Here is a 19,315-nt window from a genome sequence, read left to right as displayed (position 1 = left end):
TAATTAATTACATATATCATAACTATTTATTTAATTAATTAATTCCAATTTTAATTAATTATTGCCACATTTAATTAATTATTTAATGGTGTATTTAATTAATTCATTATGGCAGTCCTGGCGTTCCATAGCAACGTACCCTTTCAATTCCTATGGAAACAGTAAGATTGTACTTCTGTGAAAACTATTTTTCACATATGGCTGCAGTGTTACAGTTTGAGCTAAAACACATCATTTAGGTCAACTCGCCTCAGGTGAGTTAACCTGAAAAATGAGTTTTTAAATGGGGAAAATGCATTGTTGCTTCCATAGAACTCAGTAATTTAAGGATTAGTTCTTTGCTTTGTTACAGAGAGTTACAAGTTCATATACATACACACTTCTCATATGAAGCAGCTTGTACTTGTTACTTGTACTTGCAATACCCACTGGCAGATTTTTTGCCGTCATTACATCTGTGAATTGATCTCCTTTAACATTAGACTGATTATTGGAGTGGCCAAACCTAGACTGTGATCTGTGTCTATCACCAGAGTACAGCATGTATTTATAGTCTGTGGTGCTTTGTCACTGGTCCTTGGCCTTTCCGCTCAACTTTGACATTCACCATTAGCGTTGTGGCCTTATGTGCACATGGTGGGTGAGTGATGAAAAAGTTGCCCATTTTCATATTCAAGTCTGACATATTGAGCAATGGAAAGATGCTCGTGGAGTGCTTGTGGGCAAAGACAGTGACATACGGACTCTCTCTCACTCTCTCTGATACACATGCGCACACAACTCTTGGTCAGCAGCACAGATGAGTTCTGGGAAAACAAGCAGCTGCAGGAGGAGGAAAGGACCATAAGGCTGGACTGCTTGCCAAATTTCATCATCTATTATGGATTGCCTGAGATGCACACTCTACTGCAACCAGGGGCATGTCTCAGATTCACGTGCACTAACAAATTTCTGTGCACACTCATGCACACTCACATGTGCAACTTGAGATCCGCTTTGGTGGTGCATGTCAAACCTCTAAAGTCTATCTAAACAGAACCTAAAAGGTTAAACTGCACCTTCAGTACTACCTATGATACAGGACGCCACATCATTGATAAAAATCTACTTCTGTTACCAAAACAATTGGCATTCGTGTTTTCTTTATTGCGTACATGTACAGTATGTGGCTTGAATATTAATCCTTAACTTATCATGAGTAAGATGTGCCAACGTCAGAAAGTTTCAACTTCCAGACAGAACCTTAAGGTGAAATGAATTGTTGCATTTTTCAACACAGAAATGTGTCCACGCAAACAATGATTCTTTAAGTGCAACTAAACAGCTGAAAGAACCACTTCACATATAAAAACCAGAAAAAAAACCACCCACATTAGCATTCGTGCCAGATGTTAGGCAATCAAGACAATTTAACTGTAAGTGGGCGACTGCTGGATTAACTTGGTGTATTAGTATTGTGCCTCCCTCTTCCCGCTCCACCACAACCACCCACACATGCAGGGCCTTGGAGTAGGGGTATGTCACCAGGGTGCAGAGGAGGCTACCCCCCCCCCTCTGTCCCCTTCTGGCTGCCTCTGCCTCAATTTTATCCCACAACTTAGACATTCACATTACTCACACTCTCATTACACATACATATAGGATCTTGGGGGTGGGCACGATACACGGAGTCCAAAGTACCATCAGGGTGTACACCCCACCCCTGGCATCGTTGCCCACCTCTCAATTTTAAATACACGTAGACATTGAGGGCTAGCAGGAGGGACCATGCGCTTACCTGCTGCTCTCTGGCAGGTAGCTCCATGCCCTCCTGGGTTTTAAATGCACCTTAGAACACACATGCATCAACATTACAATGAGCGGGTGGAGGGAGGTTTGGAGTCTTCTCTCACCCCCGTTCTCTGCGACCTGCTGGAGCAGGGGGGCTAGGAGGAGGAGTTGGCCGTCCGACTGCGGTCTGGAGTGTGGAGCCTTCCTGCTGCTGCGGAGTCGGGGCGGTCTGCCTCCCCCCACCGCAGGGAAAAGGGAAACACCACCTGGGTCTGGGTGCAGTTCCCCCCTCCAGGGGCGGGGGCACCTAGACCCGGTTTGTAGAGTACGCTTGGGGAGTGTGATCGTGTGTACAGCGTCTCTTTATGTCTGTCTCCACGTTGGTTGAGTGTGGAGTAAGTGCATATGAGAGCATGAGGGTGGGAATGGATGTTTGTATATGTGTGTGCCTGTATGTCTGTGTCTATATGTCAGGTTGGGTGTCAGGCGCCACCTCTCTGGGGACATCTCAGGCCCTCCAAGGTTTGGAGGCCTATCTCCCCCTACCACCACTTCCCCTGCCAGTGGCGGACCCCCTCAGACATCGGTGCGTTGGTGGTTCTTTGTGTCCGGGGATGGGCGTCCAGGTACACACCGGCTCACTCCTTGGCGGCCGCTTATCGGGGCCTGGAGCCTGGGGCTCGCTCGGGCCACTTCGGAGGTGGGGTGCCCCCGGCCTCTCGGCCTGGGGCTCGGTCACTCAGGCGCAACTGGCTGCTGGCGGAGCTCACGGGCGCGTCACTGCAACTCCCCCTGGCTTCTGCTCCGCGGCTGCTGAGTGAGCCCTCATCTGGGACTCTTCTCAGCTCTTTCCGGGACAGTGGCACAGCTGCCCCTCTGTTGGTCTTCCTTGGTCTCTTGTGTTCTGGGGGCCTCTGGATGTCTGGAGTTTTGATCTCCTCCACACCTGCTTCAAGCCCTGGAGGACGGGGCTGTGGCCCCCCCACACCCTCTAGCAGATTATTACATGAAGGAACCTTTTAAAAAAACAAAAAACAAGCGCGTCCATGCTCACAGGTGTACACACGGGTGATCACACCCACAAACTACACCCTTTTTGGCTCCTACCTCAAAGCACACTGTGTTCTGTTGATCTTATGTGCTGCACAATAATGTTTAACATTTAGTATTTACTGTCATATTCCCATATATCATTGTGATGTTGTTTATTCTATTACTCTTGTTCTCTTCTGCTTGTTTTCTTTTTTCTTTCTCAGCAGGTGATCCAGGTGATTGATATATGCATTTTTTTTTCTCTGCCCGTTCTGTTGGTTTTTGTCTTTTGCCCTTCTCCCCCGTCCCTCTTCTCAGCTGTTTCTCTTTCCCTCTTTCCTTCTCCCCTTCTTTCCCCCAGTCAAGTCTGTCCCATATTCAGTAAGTGAAAATAAAATAAACAATAAAAGGTGAATCAAATGGACCATTACGGCAAGGCTGGGATGGTCAGTTTGGTAAAGTAAATCCGCTGGGCATCTTTCTTTGCCTTTAGACAACAATTCTGATGCAAAAGAGCCAAACGGGACAGGCCAAAAAAAAAAAAAAAAAAAAAAAAAAAAGTATTGTGACAGCGAGCCATGAGGACATAAATAAAAATGTATATAGGTGTGACTTCTTGATTCACAAAGGATTAGAGTCTAGAAAATATATTGTCCTTGTTGATAGGCTGCTGAAAAATCTCATTAGAAGTTATCTCTAAGGGTGCAAAGTTTTGCTGATTTGCACCTCAATTCAGGTAAATATGTGAAGGCTTTATGTCATAATTAGTTAAATGTATCAAGCTGCTATCTTCTTTTTTAAGCTCCTGCAGCTCAGATTCATGTTTTTAGTTAATCCATCCCAATTCCCTAGATCTTAGATTCCCTGCCATGGTTACTGCTGCTTTTTTGCCAAACGGCAGAACAATTGCTACAGTCAGCCGTTACTTAGAAAATGATAGATGCTATATTCCCTTCATACTTTATGTTAATAATGCACGATACAAGCTTACTCCATGTAAAAAAATAAAAATAAAAAAAGCCCTGACAAAAGCCAAAAATTGTCTTAAGGTATTGGGTCACTATGTTCTGCCAGAAAACTTTCAATATCACGCTTTCTGCAAGTCTTTTGAGTTGTTTTAAAGGGATGGACCACCATTCTTCTAAAATATGTTTCCGCATTTGAACATCTGAAATATTCAAGTTCTGGGTTGTGATCTTGAAAACGTTGAAGGCCACAGTATCGTCTTTTTTTATAATCGTCAAACCAAGGCCTTCTCAGACCGTTTTATCATTTATTCACTCGGAATAACTCTCAGAGAACAAATGGGCCCAAACCATGCCTGCACAATGCATAAAAGAGAACTCAGTATCATGGGTTCAGATTTTTCCTTTTTAAATATGTCCTGTTCAAGAACATCCCATATCTTTGCCTTGAGAAACTCTTGGGTTGCTGTTGCAGTATACTTTGGGTTATTTTCCATCTGCACTGTGAAATGCTGTCTGATCAGTTTCACAGCATTAGCCCAGTACACTTCATAATTCATCCTTCTACTTTTATCAGCAGTCACATCATCAATAAACACCAGTGGTCCTCTAACAGACTGACGGCCATGCATGCCCATGCCATAACAATGCTGCCACCATGCTTGAAAGATGAGCTTGAGATCATAAGCTGTTTCATTCCTTCTCCATTCTTTTCAATTCTCATCATTATGACACAAGTTGATCTTGCTTTCATCATCCAAATAATTTATTATTCTAGAAATGGGCAAGCCTTTTTGTTTTTAGATACTTTGTGTCAAAGTGTAATGGGGTTTCATATTCTTGAGTGTAACTAGTGGCTTGCACCTTGTTGTAAACCAAGAGTATCCAACTCCAGGTCTCAAGGGCCGGTGTCCTGGAGGTTTTAGATATCACCCTGGGTTAACACACCTGAATCAAATGATTAGTTCATTACCAGGCCAACTTCAAGACATGTTGAGGAGGTAATTTAGCCATTTAAATCAACTGTGTTGGATCAAACACATCTAAAACCTGCAGGACACCCTCCCTTGAGGCCTGGAGTTGGACACCCTTGTTGTAAACCCTGTATTTCCATTCAAGGCGTCTCTTGATTATGGACTTTGACAATGATGTGCCGACATCCTTGAAAGTGTCCTTGACTTTGGTTAGATGTTGTGAAGTTGTTTTTCATCACCACAGGAAGAATTTTGAAATCTTTATGGTCTTTTAGTGTTAATGAGCTGGTCGGTGCATTGAGTCTTTTTAATACTTAATCACATTCTTTGCCTGCTCCTGAAGTGTTTTTGTTCTCTGCTAGATTTATTTACATTTTTAATATCTTTGGACCTCATATTAAGAGTCCAAGTGAAAAGCTCCCAAAGATGAGTTCAGACCTTGAAATCAACACAAAATATTTTTTCTGCTTAGTCATGGAAGAAAAAGGGGACGGGGCTCATTTGTCCATGAATATCCTTTTAAGTCAGTTATTACTTTTAGCCTAGAAAATGGGAGACTACGTATAACAATGACTGTAATACCTAAAAAGTTGATTTCTTTCTTTCATTAAACCCTTTAAATTAAAGCTGAAACCCTGCAGATTGTTTGATTTAAAATCCACAGTGGCTGTGGATTAGGGCAAAATTTTAAAATGTGTCACTGTCCAAAACAATTATGGACATAAATACACTATATGCAGTTTATAAAAAAACAAAAAAAGGATCAAATTAAACTTATTTTTACTTTGCTTCATGCAATCTTTTGCTACTTGCAAGTAGGTCTTCCTAAGCATCAAACTTACCCAACCCACCAACCTGCAGGCTTCATCTGTACATCTCTGACATTTGTGGGCGGTCGTGGCTCAAGAGTTGGGAGGTCGCCTTGTAATCGGAAGGTTGCCGGTTCGAGCCCCGGCTTGGACAGTCTCGGTCGTTGTGTCCTTGGGCAAGACACTTCACCCGTTGCCTACTGGTGGTGGTCAGAGGGCCCGGTGGCGCCAGTGTCCGGCAGCCTCGCCTCTGTCAGTGCGCCCCAGGGTGGCTGTGGCTACAATGTAGCTTGCCATCACCAGTGTATGAATGGGTGGATGACTGGATATGTAAAGCGCTTTGGGGTCCTTAGGGACTAGTAAAGCGCTATATAAATACAGGCCATTTACCATTTGTGTATACTAGGAATTCCCTCCACCCAGACTGTTCACATACTGGAATTACTTACACTCACTTTTTGCTGTTATTTTCCAGGTGAGTAGAGCTTAAAAGCAAGGTTTAGGTTCTAGGTTTTGTGTTTATAACTAAATGCCAAATAAATGCCTTCATTAAGACACTCTCTGAAAATGGTGCAGTTGTCCGCTCTCTGCGATGGGACACTGCTCACCCCAACTGTGATTGCAGCCGTGTGAAGCTGCTATAAAACAGGTTGGCCCTCTAATGTGGTCTAAGTTCATTACCCTCCTCCTCAAATCCTGATCTTTGTGTTTGCTGGTGCTGATTGGCAAGTCTTGACACCGAAGACACGATGTTACTTCTTTTTTTGTTTAGTGCAGCTTTTTAGCAAATTTATCACTTACCTTTTTGTCTTACTGACACTTAGGACACTCATCCAGATTTTTCCCCCTAAAATAAACAAATCCATAACCCTAAAATGAAGTTTAGTAATTTAGTATTGGACTCCTCGGCGAGGGGAGCGTTGAAATGTGTTGCGCAGTACATGCCTTGTGGCCCTCGACAACACGCACGTTCGTCCTGTGGTTACATTTTACAGAGTGGTCTTGGCATTCTTGGTCCCATCTTCAGGCAAGGAAATGGGATAACTTGTTGTTGTGCATGTTTGTGTATCTTTTCAGAGGGAACACTTTGGCAGGCACCATTACAGCCCAGCAGTAAATTGCCTTGTAAATTACAGTGCCGGGGTAATAAAGCCAGATTTGTATATCACCGGGAGTGGAGACTGTGTCTGTCTTGTAAATTTAATTAAACAGCAGGTGCAAAATCAGGTCATATGGCTTTGATGTGCCCCATGTGAGAATGACAACCAGACAAAGATTCTAATACGAGCGGCATTTACATATTTTTGCATGTGGCGTGCGGCTTGTACGGAGGTAGGGGGAGCCTCGCCTATCACCTTGTAGTGTATTAAATTTCCCCCAAATTAAAGAGGATTTTAAATTAGCTGTCACCTTCAATTTTAATAGATCTACAACTAAATAAATGCTTAATCTCTTTAAAGAAAAACATCCCCTTGTTTGTTTAGTGTGCATATAAATGCTGCTATTACCTATAGCTAGTGAAGACTGAAACACTTTTGGACTAATTGGCTCTTATTGCCTGTCTCCTGTACATTGCACCTCATCACTAACCTATTAGAGTGCAATTAAAGAACTTCTAAAACTTCTCAACTTAAGTTAAAAAAAAAAAAAATCAATGCATGCTGGATGATATTGAGAAAAACTGCAGTTTTTCTGGCCAACTGGAGTTGTGTTTTAATATAGATCTCCTTCAGGCTGATGTGCACTGAAGCCAAAAATCATCCTCTTATGGCTATGCTTGACCTCTGACACTGTCAACGCGCTGTCTGGGCTCCAGAAGGCCCTTTCCTGTACATGTCTTTGAGCTCTCTGCCAGAGAGCCTACAAATGTGTCAGCGGCATCAGTTGACCTGTCTGCAACACCTTCGCTTGTTTCTTCTACATTTTTTTTCTCTTCTTTTTTTTTTCTTGTTGGGAGGAAGTGGTTGATAATTACCACCTAGGATGTAGCCATCTGTGCCGCCCTTTCACGGCCTGTTAAGCTCGCTTTTCAGAAAGTTTACTGTTGACAGAGGGCACGTGAGAGGAGTGAACACCGGGGCATGCTAAAAAGATTGCACACTCAAGCAGTATTAGAAGCAGCGCTAAGGAGCTGATTTACAGGCTGAGGAGGAGGAGGCGGCAAAGGAGTAGGTGCTAAAGAAGGATGGGGTTGGGTATGCTCATTAATGTGCTTGCATCCAGAATAGTAATACTGGAAATTTACATCTAGTCAACATCAAACCATTTAATCTGATCATTACTACTAAGCGAGTTTAAAAGTGACCACAGAAGTTCACCATCTCCAGCTTGTTTTCATCCCAGCGCGCACGCTCTGCTCGTGTTCCGGCTCTGTAACTTTTCATCAAACCTGCCCATCACTCAGAGCTGCCTATTGTCGTCAGACGTGAGGGACACCTGTGTTTCTGCAATAAAGCACCAGTTATCGTCAAGCTGTCGGATATCTGTCACTATGGCAGGCTCGATGTGGAAGCCTTCACTGTCAAAACCTGTCACTTCACTGAGTCTTTAATGAGAAAAAGCCAAGTTGGAACCACAGGCACAGACGTGTGCGTCTGAGTGAGTGAGAGATGGAGCAGGCTGAGGGAACAGGTGCATGGCTGGAAGCTGTGGTGGTGGTCGGAGCAGTAGGGGCTCGGTAGAGTACGTCATTCCTGATAGCTGATGATTCCAGTCCCACTAATCAAACGCACATCAACTGCCAGTGACTAAAAGACACATGACTGACATTTCATAAAGAGCAGCGGGATGGAAATCGATCCAGCTCCGTTTTACAAACTTCCTCTTAAACTCGCAAAGGAAAATATTTTTTCCCCCACTCTAGCCTCGGGTATTATAAAAAAAAATCAATTTGTGAGCTTCAGATAATTTTCTTCCTAAACCAAATATAAACTGAACTGGAGCATCCTTCCATGATTGATTTCCCTGCAGTTCATTTTCCACCTGGCAATATCCTCATTAACTTGAGTGCGTTTGTATTTGCCTTTGCGTTCATGGCAAACCCGACTCCGTAAGATCCTCACCAGTGCGTCATCTTGACAGAAAACAGAATTTGTTAAGATTTCTTCCGGCAACCGGCAACTGTTATCCTCACCAGGCAGGCCTGCTGTCCCGGCAGGCTTTTCAGAGGCCAGGTGAGGAGGCTCAGGTGAATGCCCCAAGGCAAACTTCTCGCAGATAAAAATCGAGAGAAAGGAGGGATGTTGGGGAATGAGACAGGAGGCAAGTGGAGTTGGAAAAAACAGGAATAGTTTAGAGAAAGAAATGGGTTTAGGCGATGAGGCAATGAGGTGCAATCGCAGGAGGCTAAGTCAAACAAAACTCGGTGCAAAGGGAGAGGATGCCGATGACACATGAAATCAACAAAAATGCGGAATACACATTTTTTTTCATCATGGATTAGTCCAGGAAAATACATATTCTTATTTTAACTTCACATAAAAGTGATTTTTCTTCACCAAACTCTGCTGTGTTTGAATGAATTCCAGTACTTTTATTCACTTTCTTGTCCAATTTGAATGGGAATACTCATCTGAGTGTTTAACTAATCTAAAAAACAGCTATGCAGTTGGAATAAATGTGAAACTACAGTCAGCAGCTTAGCTTAGCATAAAGAATGGAAGCTAGGGAAAACAGCTGTCCTGGATCTGTCCAGAGGAGAGAAGCAAGTGAACCCTGTGAGAGGAACAAGTTTTTAAAAAGAAACTACAGACTATTTTTTGCACATAACTGTGATGTCCTGAAGTTTCTTCTATGCCAAAACCTTGTAGTTTTCTGCAGGCTAAGAAAAACATGTTGGTCGGTAAGATGTTCAGCAGTATCAGTCTTCTTATCCAACTTTCAGCATTGATATTTTGCGACATCCACTTAAAAAAATTATTTTAAGACTATCCATTCTTTTTTTGAGCCCATCTTGCTGAACCACAGGAATCTAATGAGAGCTAATAGGTGTCACAGCCTTGAGGGACAATGAGCAGTACAGCTCCACGCTGGGATAAAATAGATCAGAGGCGGAACCCTGTCACCGTATGTCAATCACCAGCTGATGTACAATGGCCCCTGGTCACAATTAGAGCCCTCTGTGCAAGTATGAGCAAATACACATGCCTAATATTAAACCTTAACCTCCACTGGGAGCTAGCAGGGAGCTCTTAGCTCATAATGTCAATGTGTGTTTACGGCATTCTTTCCTTAGTGGAAGTCTCCATCAGAGTGACACGTGAGAGTGAAAGAAAGGAAAGTCAGAATGGGTGTGAAAGCTCAGTGGGACAGAAAATACTGAACGGTTGTATTGTTGTATTCTGCACCTACCAGTGTTTCCTAAGTGACACATGTGCAAACAAATAGGTGAACAGAATGAATGTGTGGTTTATTTATCCCCAGCTAATTTGAAAAAATGTGTTGCAGGATCGAAAAATAGGTGGAAAAAGAAAAACATCTTAACCATTCTGCACTGAACACATCACTTAATATTTGATATATTTAAAGCCACTGTGTGCCACTACTCACAAACACAATGGGATGTTTTTCATAGCACTCTAGTTCCCTCTTCTGGCAAATGGATTTATGGTTAATATCGAGTGAATGGTGAATATTGCTTTCAGCACTATCGATTACGTCCCACTGGCGCACCTTATGGACTGGATGGCTCATATGGATGTTTCTACTGATTTCTGGTCACTCAAAGAAAATCTAAAGAAAACATTTATAGCTGCAAACATTTAACTGAAACCTTTTGCGACTGAGAGAAGTGAATATCTACATAAACACATTGACCAAAATCAGACAGGCATTTTTAAGTACTCTCTAATTCAGTGTGTATGTTTTACTGCGGTCTTTAAATCTGTCTTTTCTGCTCTCACATGAGTGGTTCCCAATTTGTCAATAGCTCTACATGAGGTCATGACATAAATCATGCAAAAATAAAGCTGTTTGATAAGGTAAAATCTGCTGAAGTGTTAGTAGTTTAAAGACTTGAACTGTTGCTTCAGTGACTGGGAATCGAAGTCCAGAAGATTTTGAGTCCCTGCTCTGAATATTCAACTACTAACAGGTCGAGCAGACAGATCATGCAAAGCACCGTTAAGATAGTTCAATTTGTATTTCATGCATTAGACACACTAGGTTCACATGCATTGTATATTCAGTTTAAATTAAAAAGTAAATAAAAGGCTTCTGACTATTTTAAGACTTTCAATTCTCACTTCTCAATTTTGAAAGCTTAAAGCTTAAGAGCATTGTTGATATTGTAAGTACAGAGCAGCAGATGAGGGGGGTGTTGATGGGGAGCAGGATGACGACTTGGCAGCAGAGTGTTGGAAGGTAAAGCCAGAACAGACCAGCCTGATGGGCTGGCAGCCAACACACGTGTGATAGCAGAATCTTGTGTTCTGTAACAGAGCAGGTGCAAAGGCCTCGTCTCTTCTCTTCCCATCCAGCCCCTCTTTCAGTGCCGGGGCTTGGCTCTCGGTTTCCAGTTTCTCTGAGGTTCAGCTCTTTGTCTCGCAGGTGATACACTCATCTCTGTCTCTCCGTCCATCCCCGCACCTCCTGGCACTCTCTCCCTGCATCATACTTCATTTGCTCCAGATAACACATCAGCTTCAGCGCCCATCCACAAACCTTGTCACCATGGTGCCCACAGATGGCAACTTCCTGTGGTCCTGCCTAGTGATTGGTGGAGCGACTTCCAAACAGAGAACAGCTGGTGAGGGATGATATATCACCGAGCGTTTGCACTTTCATTTTCAGGGTTGTCTTGTTAATGCTCCCGATCCAGCATCTGGCAGGAAATAGAAACAAAGGAAGAGAGAAGGAGAGAACAACCTGTTCTTTGGCAGACCTTAACAAAAGGCCGATACATCTTTGATGAACACAAAGAGATGCAGTGGAACAGAAAGAGCCGCAGTGAATAAGAAGGAAAGATGCTTGGTGCAAGTTAAATAAGGACTAATCGAAATATTATTGTCTATATGATTCAAAGTCATTTTTTTATACAAGTTATTAAATGAACCAGACAGGAGGGTTAGAATAAATTAAAGAAAAGAAAATAAACCTGTGAAAGGTGACAAAATTAGCTTTTTGTCAGATCTGTTACTCTCTTCTCTCTTTAAGTCACTTTGGACTTCAGGTATCTCTTAATAGAAAATTACACATTTGGAACACTAGAGGAAGCTATTTGACAGCCAAAAGGCGTCTTTGAGACATGTTAAGAGATTTATGGAAGCCTGTTTCTGCCACTAAAAAAACCAAAAACAAAAAACAAGTATCCATAACTCGAAATTTCTAAACATAACGTGAAATTACAAGAAACTTTTCTCAAATTAATAACTTGAAATTTCGAGTTAGCTCTGCCAATCAGTAATGAGGTCACTTTCTTGTTACCCGGAAGCATATGGCGCAGAGTAACGCGCACTCAAAAACAGATCGCAACAAATTGGCGATTTCGCGAGTACGTTTGCTGATAGTAACGCCATGTGATTCAGCTAATAACACAAGGATTTCATCATTTTTGAAGTCACGCTGAAAATACTCTGCAATCTGTGCATTCATGACTGGATGTAATGCCGGTAGCTTAGCTGTAGCATTTGTACCTGAGGGCTTCAGCTTCCGGGTAACAAGGAAATGACGGCATTCACGTAGATTACTGATCGGCACTGCTAACTCGAAATTTCAACTTATTAACTCAAAATTTCGAGAAAATAACTCAAAATTTCAAGTTATGGATCCTTTTTTTTTTTTTTTTTTTTTTTTAAGTGGCGGAAATGGGCTTCCATAGAGATTCATTTCCCCTGCATGCCACACTTAAATACGAACTGAAATTAATCACAACTGTAAAAGACGTCTCTAGGTTACATTTTTCACCTATTTGTAAGCAGCTCCAGTTTGAGAACCACTGGCATCAGTGAAAGAAGAGGACACAATCACGAAAACAACAACCTTTAATACCTGGTGTCACAGTGTTAGTGGAACTGTAGATATATTAAGATGCCAATTCTAAAGTTGTACAGAATGGATTTAATGCAATTTTACAATGGTCATAGCTTTGTTATCATTTAACCTTTAATTACTCAGTGAACTAGAGACATTGTTTTCTCATAGTCCTGTGTATGCAAAGCAGTTTCTTTGAAAATAACCCACCTACGGGAGTGACCGATAATTGTAACTCATTATAATTAATATACGACCAATAAAGGGGCGAAAAATCCCTCTATATAAACGGATAATACAAATACACAAACTGATGTAACAAGTGTACAAAACATAAAAAAAGAAAAAAGTAACAGACACATGAAGGCCATCTACTAAATATAGGAAGGCTGACCAACATATTTTATGGCTGAACATCAAAGTGCATTTTCTAAACGAAAGAAGAAGAAGAAAAAAGAAAAAAAAACCAAAACAGGATGACGACTTTATCAGTGCCACCATATGAAAGCTCTTTAGAGGCTACAATATTATATTTACCATGTAGAAGTCAAAGAAAACTCATGCAGCTTCATCTCTTGACACAACAAGTTATAAAATATAGACTGCTGCTCGTAACCAAACTTGATCTGATAGTTACAAAGTTGATTTTGAGCCTTTGTAAAATACTCTTTCCATTCAGGGCCCCAAGTAATGACAAGCAAGCCCTTACTCAGGTCATCCTATTCTCCAGCACCTGTGCTGATGAATCATCTGCGTGAAGTGGTTGTACTCTGTAGGCCTTTATGTCGAGCCCTGAAAAAACAAGTAATTATGCTGCCCTTATGTTTGTTGCATAATACAGTATCTACCTGTTTATTAATGCCAGCAGACATTGGTAAAGAAGAATGTTGAGTTTGAAAAAGAAAAGAAACAAAGTGTCCATGATTTGTTACTTTGTGCCTTTCAAGAATTTGATGGACTTTTAGTTTTTGGACTTAAATGTTTACTAGTGGTATCAGCCCCCTCCTGCTGTTCCTCAAACTGTTAAAACCCCTAAAAAACAAATTTAACAAACCAAACAAACATTTGTGATCATCTGCATCGACTTTTCCATAGAGTTCATTTTAGCTGCTAAACTCTTCCAGTAAAACACAGCAGGCACCATATCACGCACGTCACAGATCATAGCAAGAAGTAAAACGATAAAATCCATATTATACAGTGCAGCGCTTACATAAAGAAGCAATCATTTCAACCCTGTAAAAACTGTTAATACATTACAAAGACGTGATCAAAATGCACACACAGCTCAGCTTCCTTTTGCCTTCTGGGAAATCTGCTTGGCACGATTGTCATTAAAACAATGAGAGTTTCAGCAATTTAAATGATTTGCAGCGAAGAAATGTTGCTTTGAAAGGTAGTAAATTTAACCGAATTCAGTGTCAAATGATCATGCTCCTACAGAAGGCAAGGCCAATGAAAGCAACCCAAGCTACAGGTAACGCATTCAAACCTGAAGGCTACTAATAATAACAATGTTTTTTCTAAAATTTTATATAAGAGTTAAAAACTGGTGAAAACTGGTGGGAGGTGCAGGTGATCAGCTACTGTTTAGCTTATACAGTATTAGCTACTCTTGTTAACCCCTTTATTGGCAACTGTAGCCACACTTTTAATGAAATGCTACATGAACACTGATGAATTGCACCAGAAGGGAAGCGAGAAACCGAATGGCTTATTAAAACACTGGAATGGCTATGACAGGTTGGCACAGTGGTTAGCACTGTCGCCTCAAAGCTCGAACCTGATGTTCAACTCTGGTCTTTTCTGTGTGGAGTTCACATGTTTTTCCTTCTGCGCCTGTGTGGTTTTTCTTCAGGTGCTCTGGTTTCCTGCCACACTCCGAAGACATGCAGGTGCTATGAGAGTATAAATTAAATGTCTCCATTTTAAACTGAAAGGTTTCTACTTTTTTCCTAAACTGACTTACAGTTTTGGTAAAGAAACAAACAAACAAACAAACAAACAAAAAAAAAGCACAATCTCTTTCAATTGCAGGCTTTACGTGTTGGGACATAATAAAAGAAAATCAGTTGGTCTTTAGAAGGTCTTAAATTGGGTAAATACCACCTCAGATAATTAACAAAACATGATGTGTCACACTGCTTCAATATTTATTTAACAAAAACTGAGATAAAATGCAGAAACCGTGGGTGAAAAACTTCAGTGCAGACTTACTGCTTCCATAGGAAATAAGAGGGGACAATAGCAGCCAGATGCTGCTAATCAAATGCACTTGTTTAACTGATCATGTGCTAGTGTGACCAGCTCTATAAAAGCAGGCGTCAGTTTGCTGGTCTGGAGCACTCAGGTGGCTTTTAATGAGGGAAGACCTCGGCAATGATCTTAAAGAGCGACCGCTGCTGCCCATCAATCGTGGAAGGCCTTCTCCAAACTATTTTACAGTGAAAGATTTTTCACATCCATCCAATCATTCTCTTCTACTCTCTTCTATCCTTACTGGGGTTGTGGGGGGCTGGAGAATATCCCAGCTATCATAGGGTGAGAGGCGGGGTACACACTGGATAGGTCGTCAGTCTGTCGTAGGGCTAACGCAGAGAGACAGACAACCACTACTCACATTAACACCTATGGGCAATTTAGACTCACCAGTTAACCTAACTCCTCTAACTGCAGGTCTTTGGACTGTGGGAGGAAGCTGGAGTACTCTGAGAGAACCCACGCAGACACAGGAAGAACATGCAAACTCCCTGGAGAAAGGGAGATGGTTAAGGCTAGATGGTGGAGTCGAACTCAGCACCTTCTTGCTGTTAGGCAACCGCTGTGAGGGAACAGTGCTAACTGCAAAAACCCATTAACTACATCTCAAGACTCTCCAGGCCTCAGTTAGGATATTAAATGTTAAAGATGACAGTACAATTAGAAAAAAGAGAAAAACAAACAAGTATGGCTTGTTTGGAAGTGTTACCAGGACAACGTCTCTTCTCTCTATAAAGGACTCCTTAGGTTTGCAAAGCTGAATCTGAACAACTTGCAAGGCTTCTGGAACAACATAGATGAGACCAAAGTGGAGACGTTAGGCTATAAAGCCTAATGCCACTTATGCTGTGTTTGGTTTTCACCAAGTCAACACAGACCCCTCAGACCAACTATCAAGCACGGTGATAGAGGGGTGATGATTGGGGCTTGATTTCGAGCCACAGGACAACTTGCAATCTTTGAGTTGACCATGCACTCATCTGTAAGCCAAAGTATTCTAGAGTTAAATGTGAGAACACCTGTCCATAGCTGACCAGGACAATTATCCAAAACACACCAGCAAATCTACAACAGAATGGCTGAAAAGAGGGGGAAAAAAGGGTGGGGTGGGACGGCAAATCAAGGTGTTGCAATGACACAGTCAAAATCCAGACATCAACCCAACTGAAATACCGTGATGAGACACTAAGAGAGCTGTGCATAGATAATTACACAAAAACCTAAATAAATTAAAGCAACACTGAAAAATAAGCATGCCAATATTCCTCCACTGGACCCAGAGGACCAAATATTTTCTTTTATTATGTCCTGGTCTGAAAAACCTCCGAACTGACAGTTGGCGTACCGTGATTATAACCAGGTAAGATTGTTTTTGTAAAAAGGTCATTTCATTTTTCTGAAGACTGCAAAGAAGTTGCAGTCTTCAGAAAGACTGCAACTTCTTTCTGAAGACTGCAACTTCAGGTTTCCAGAGAAGACAAATTTCTTCTCTGGAAATCTTAAAACTAGCCTAAGGACAAAAAAACCAAACAAAAAAACCCAATGCACTGTATATAATGATCATAAAATGGATATTTTCCAGATGATTCCCTGATTAAATTAAAGCGACGATATGCTGACATTCTGCAGCTCTCATTACACAATACTTCCATACAATTAATCATGGCCAATCAATAACCTTATCATTACGGTAATGCACAAACTTGCATAGATAAAGTGATATAGTATAGAGCAGCTTGATATTCATGTGCCCAAAGAGTTAACATGCTTTTTAAATTTATTCTATAGGCTTTTCTGACATTCCTGCAAGGAATAGCTGCTTTTTGTTGGAGGTCTAACTACCAACAAAACAAAACAGACACTCGGACCACTAACATATGCAAGTTTGCAGTTTGAGCCAGCGGGTATTTGTTAAGACTCAAAAAGTGGGAGATCTGAGTTGATCTTGAGATCATTCACAACCATAGCTGGATTGATCGCTCTCCTGCTTAAAGAGGCTCAGAAAATACAGGGCCTAGATCACAAAGAACACCATTTGAGAACAATTGTTTATATTATATGTAGAGAGAGATATCCTCGGTTTTTTTGTTTTTCTTTTTTTAACAGTATGGCTATTAACAGAGTGGCATATGAATGACATCATAGAATCGTCTGGATATAAAGGGCTTCACTGACTAGTCCTTAAAACATGCTTTCCCTGGGATCATTTGGATCTGACTTGTTCTTTTAGTGCATGGGGGGCTTGCCTGATTTTCACTACTTTTAATTTAAGGCCATTCATTTCTATTTGGCTAGACTGCCGCCTAGGGACTGAGAAATACAGGAGTGACATCTCTTTTAGTGAATTAAATTAAAACAACTCCACAGCACGTGGATACGAGGTCCTTTGATAGAGTTTAATTTAATGCTAAAGGGGAGTGCCGCTCAATTTGTGACATTTGTGAATTTAATGTAGAATGCAAAGACAGTAAAAGAAAGTAAGGTGATAGTTAACCAAAACAAGACGCGATTATCATTTTATCACAGGAAAAACTGTTTTTTTTTTTTCCTTTTAATGTAGTTGAGAGGCAGTCCCCTTTAATATGTTTGCCTAACAGTTGGAAAAACACTGTAAAGTACAACACATAGACACTACTTTGAGCACAGTTCTATTAAAAGCGCAGGATTATAAAACATTGACATCATCAAGAGGACGTGCTATACACTGAGCTGAGAGTGACGCTAGCCTCCCATCTCTACCTCAGTCGCAGACATGACAAAGAAATCATGTTCTGTGCGCAAATCGAGTGAACACCAAACATCCGTGGTGTAACTCTATTATGCTACTGACTGAATCTGTAGAGCTACATCGAGTGTGGTGGTGAGGGAAAAGCTTTTGTTGCGCATAACAAACCGACAAAACAGAGCGATGAAGTAAGAGTTCTTTCTAAGGTGGCTCCTGCATGACATGGTCCATACAAGAATAATAATAAAGAAAAAAAAATCGTTTCTTAATGTTGATTTTTTTCCCCCTCCTTCACTTGCAATTACCCACCAAAGTGCAACAACAAATTAACCCACACCTCAGGAGAGGAGAGGAGAGGGGGGGGGGGGGGGGGGGGGGCAGCTGAAGTGGTGCAGTCATCCTCCATGTCCCCAGTCTGGCAACTTCTCATACATTTGGACACAGTAGTCCCTCAACGAGTCTCATGTCCACTAACCTTTGACCCCTGCACCTCTCTCCCTTGAGATAAACATGTAGGGTCGCTTTTTTGCCATGCCTCCCTCATGCAGAGCAATGGATCCCCAAGCGGCTTGGGCTGGTGCAGGTTGAGCCCAAAAAAGAAGAAAGCTTTCAAAGCTGGTGGGATGGGGAAAAAAAATGTAAAAGGGGTGAAAAAGGACAAAAATAGATAGGCCCATCCTTGAAGCGGCTCCCTGTGCCAACTCAGATGGTGTTTTTTAGGTTGGCAATGGGTCATCATCGCCTTTGCTGCACTTGCACTTGCAGCAGAGTACGATGGGAGTGGCCAGGAGGAGGAAGGGAGAGGCAACCAGCAGGAGAAGGCCAAAGCCAGCAAAGATTCCCACAACCTGCAGGGACACAGCAGCGAGACATTAAATAAAACAACAACAACAACAAAAAAAACATTATTTAAATAAATGCAGCACTCTTTTAAACATACAAGCAGCCATGCATTTAATCTATTAATCCTGCAATTCAAGTAGCGTTAACAGCTTTCAAGGTCATTTCTGAAAGTTTTATTGCTGATTTTCTCTTCAGTATGTGTCATATAAGTTACCGATATTTTTTTGAGCAACTGTGCATATACTGTTTCCCAAGTGTCCCAAACTATGAGCACGATTTCTGCAGTAACACATGTTCACCAGTGGATGTCACCAAGTGCTTTAAAATGATCTTTTTTTTTTTCTCAACATGTTAAGAATGATCGGTTTTATTCCAGTTTTACAATCTATATTTTCATAATGGGGCAAGTCCTTCACTTCACTTCTTTTCTTTTTTCTTTTTTTCTTTTTTTTTTTACTCAGAGGGAAAAAAAGGATATCAAACAGTGGAGATGCCATTTTATATCATTAAAATAAGTTCTATACTGCAGTACATAAAGACAGAAAGCCTTTAGTAAAATGTTCTTACTCCCACAAAAAAATAAAAATCTAAGGACATCATGATTTTGTCACATAGTGAGACTGTACATAGCAAAGTCACACATTCAGTTACATAATTATGTACTTCTCCAATCAAGTGGCACAAAGGATGCTTATTTTCCAGCAGAACCATTTTGTGTGGAAGTTATGCAAGTGTTCTACTAAGGAGATGGTTTTTAGGAGTTACCAACACAGTTCTAGATTTAAGAACTGTAGAGTTACATGTTGGTAAAATCCAGCTTTGTTTTGTTGGTAGCCAGGCAACTTAAGTAATCCACCACATGGGGGAGCCAAACTCCAGGAAATTCACACAGCATGATAGAATACATAATCGGCTGTCACATGCAACAGTGACTTATAATAGCACAATGGGTTTTTTCTTCCACCAGTT

The 19,315-nt window shown here is 41.4% G+C and overlaps 1 protein-coding gene across 1 annotated transcript in view; it reads right to left on the bottom strand.

Moving 5' to 3' along the window:
* Positions 1-12,512: 12,512 nt before the first annotated feature.
* The window catches only part of rnf144aa (ring finger protein 144aa), a 32,670-nt gene continuing 25,867 nt past the window's right edge, over positions 12,513-19,315 (bottom strand). The window contains exon 8 of the mRNA XM_085442425.1: positions 12,513-18,351. Within this exon, the coding sequence (XP_085298551.1) occupies positions 18,220-18,351 (132 nt within the window). The 3' untranslated portion in view covers positions 12,513-18,219. The remainder of the gene's footprint in view (positions 18,352-19,315) is intronic.

Source organism: Copadichromis virginalis, linkage group LG19 (assembly GCF_057382275.1).
Source record: "Copadichromis virginalis isolate Kocher_CV1m ecotype Utaka linkage group LG19, C_Virginalis_male_GT1.1, whole genome shotgun sequence".
In the NCBI taxonomy this organism is placed as follows: Eukaryota; Metazoa; Chordata; class Actinopteri; order Cichliformes; family Cichlidae; genus Copadichromis; species Copadichromis virginalis.
The sequence above is the reverse complement of the archived record's forward strand: the minus strand, read 5'-3'. Positions and strand labels throughout refer to the sequence as shown.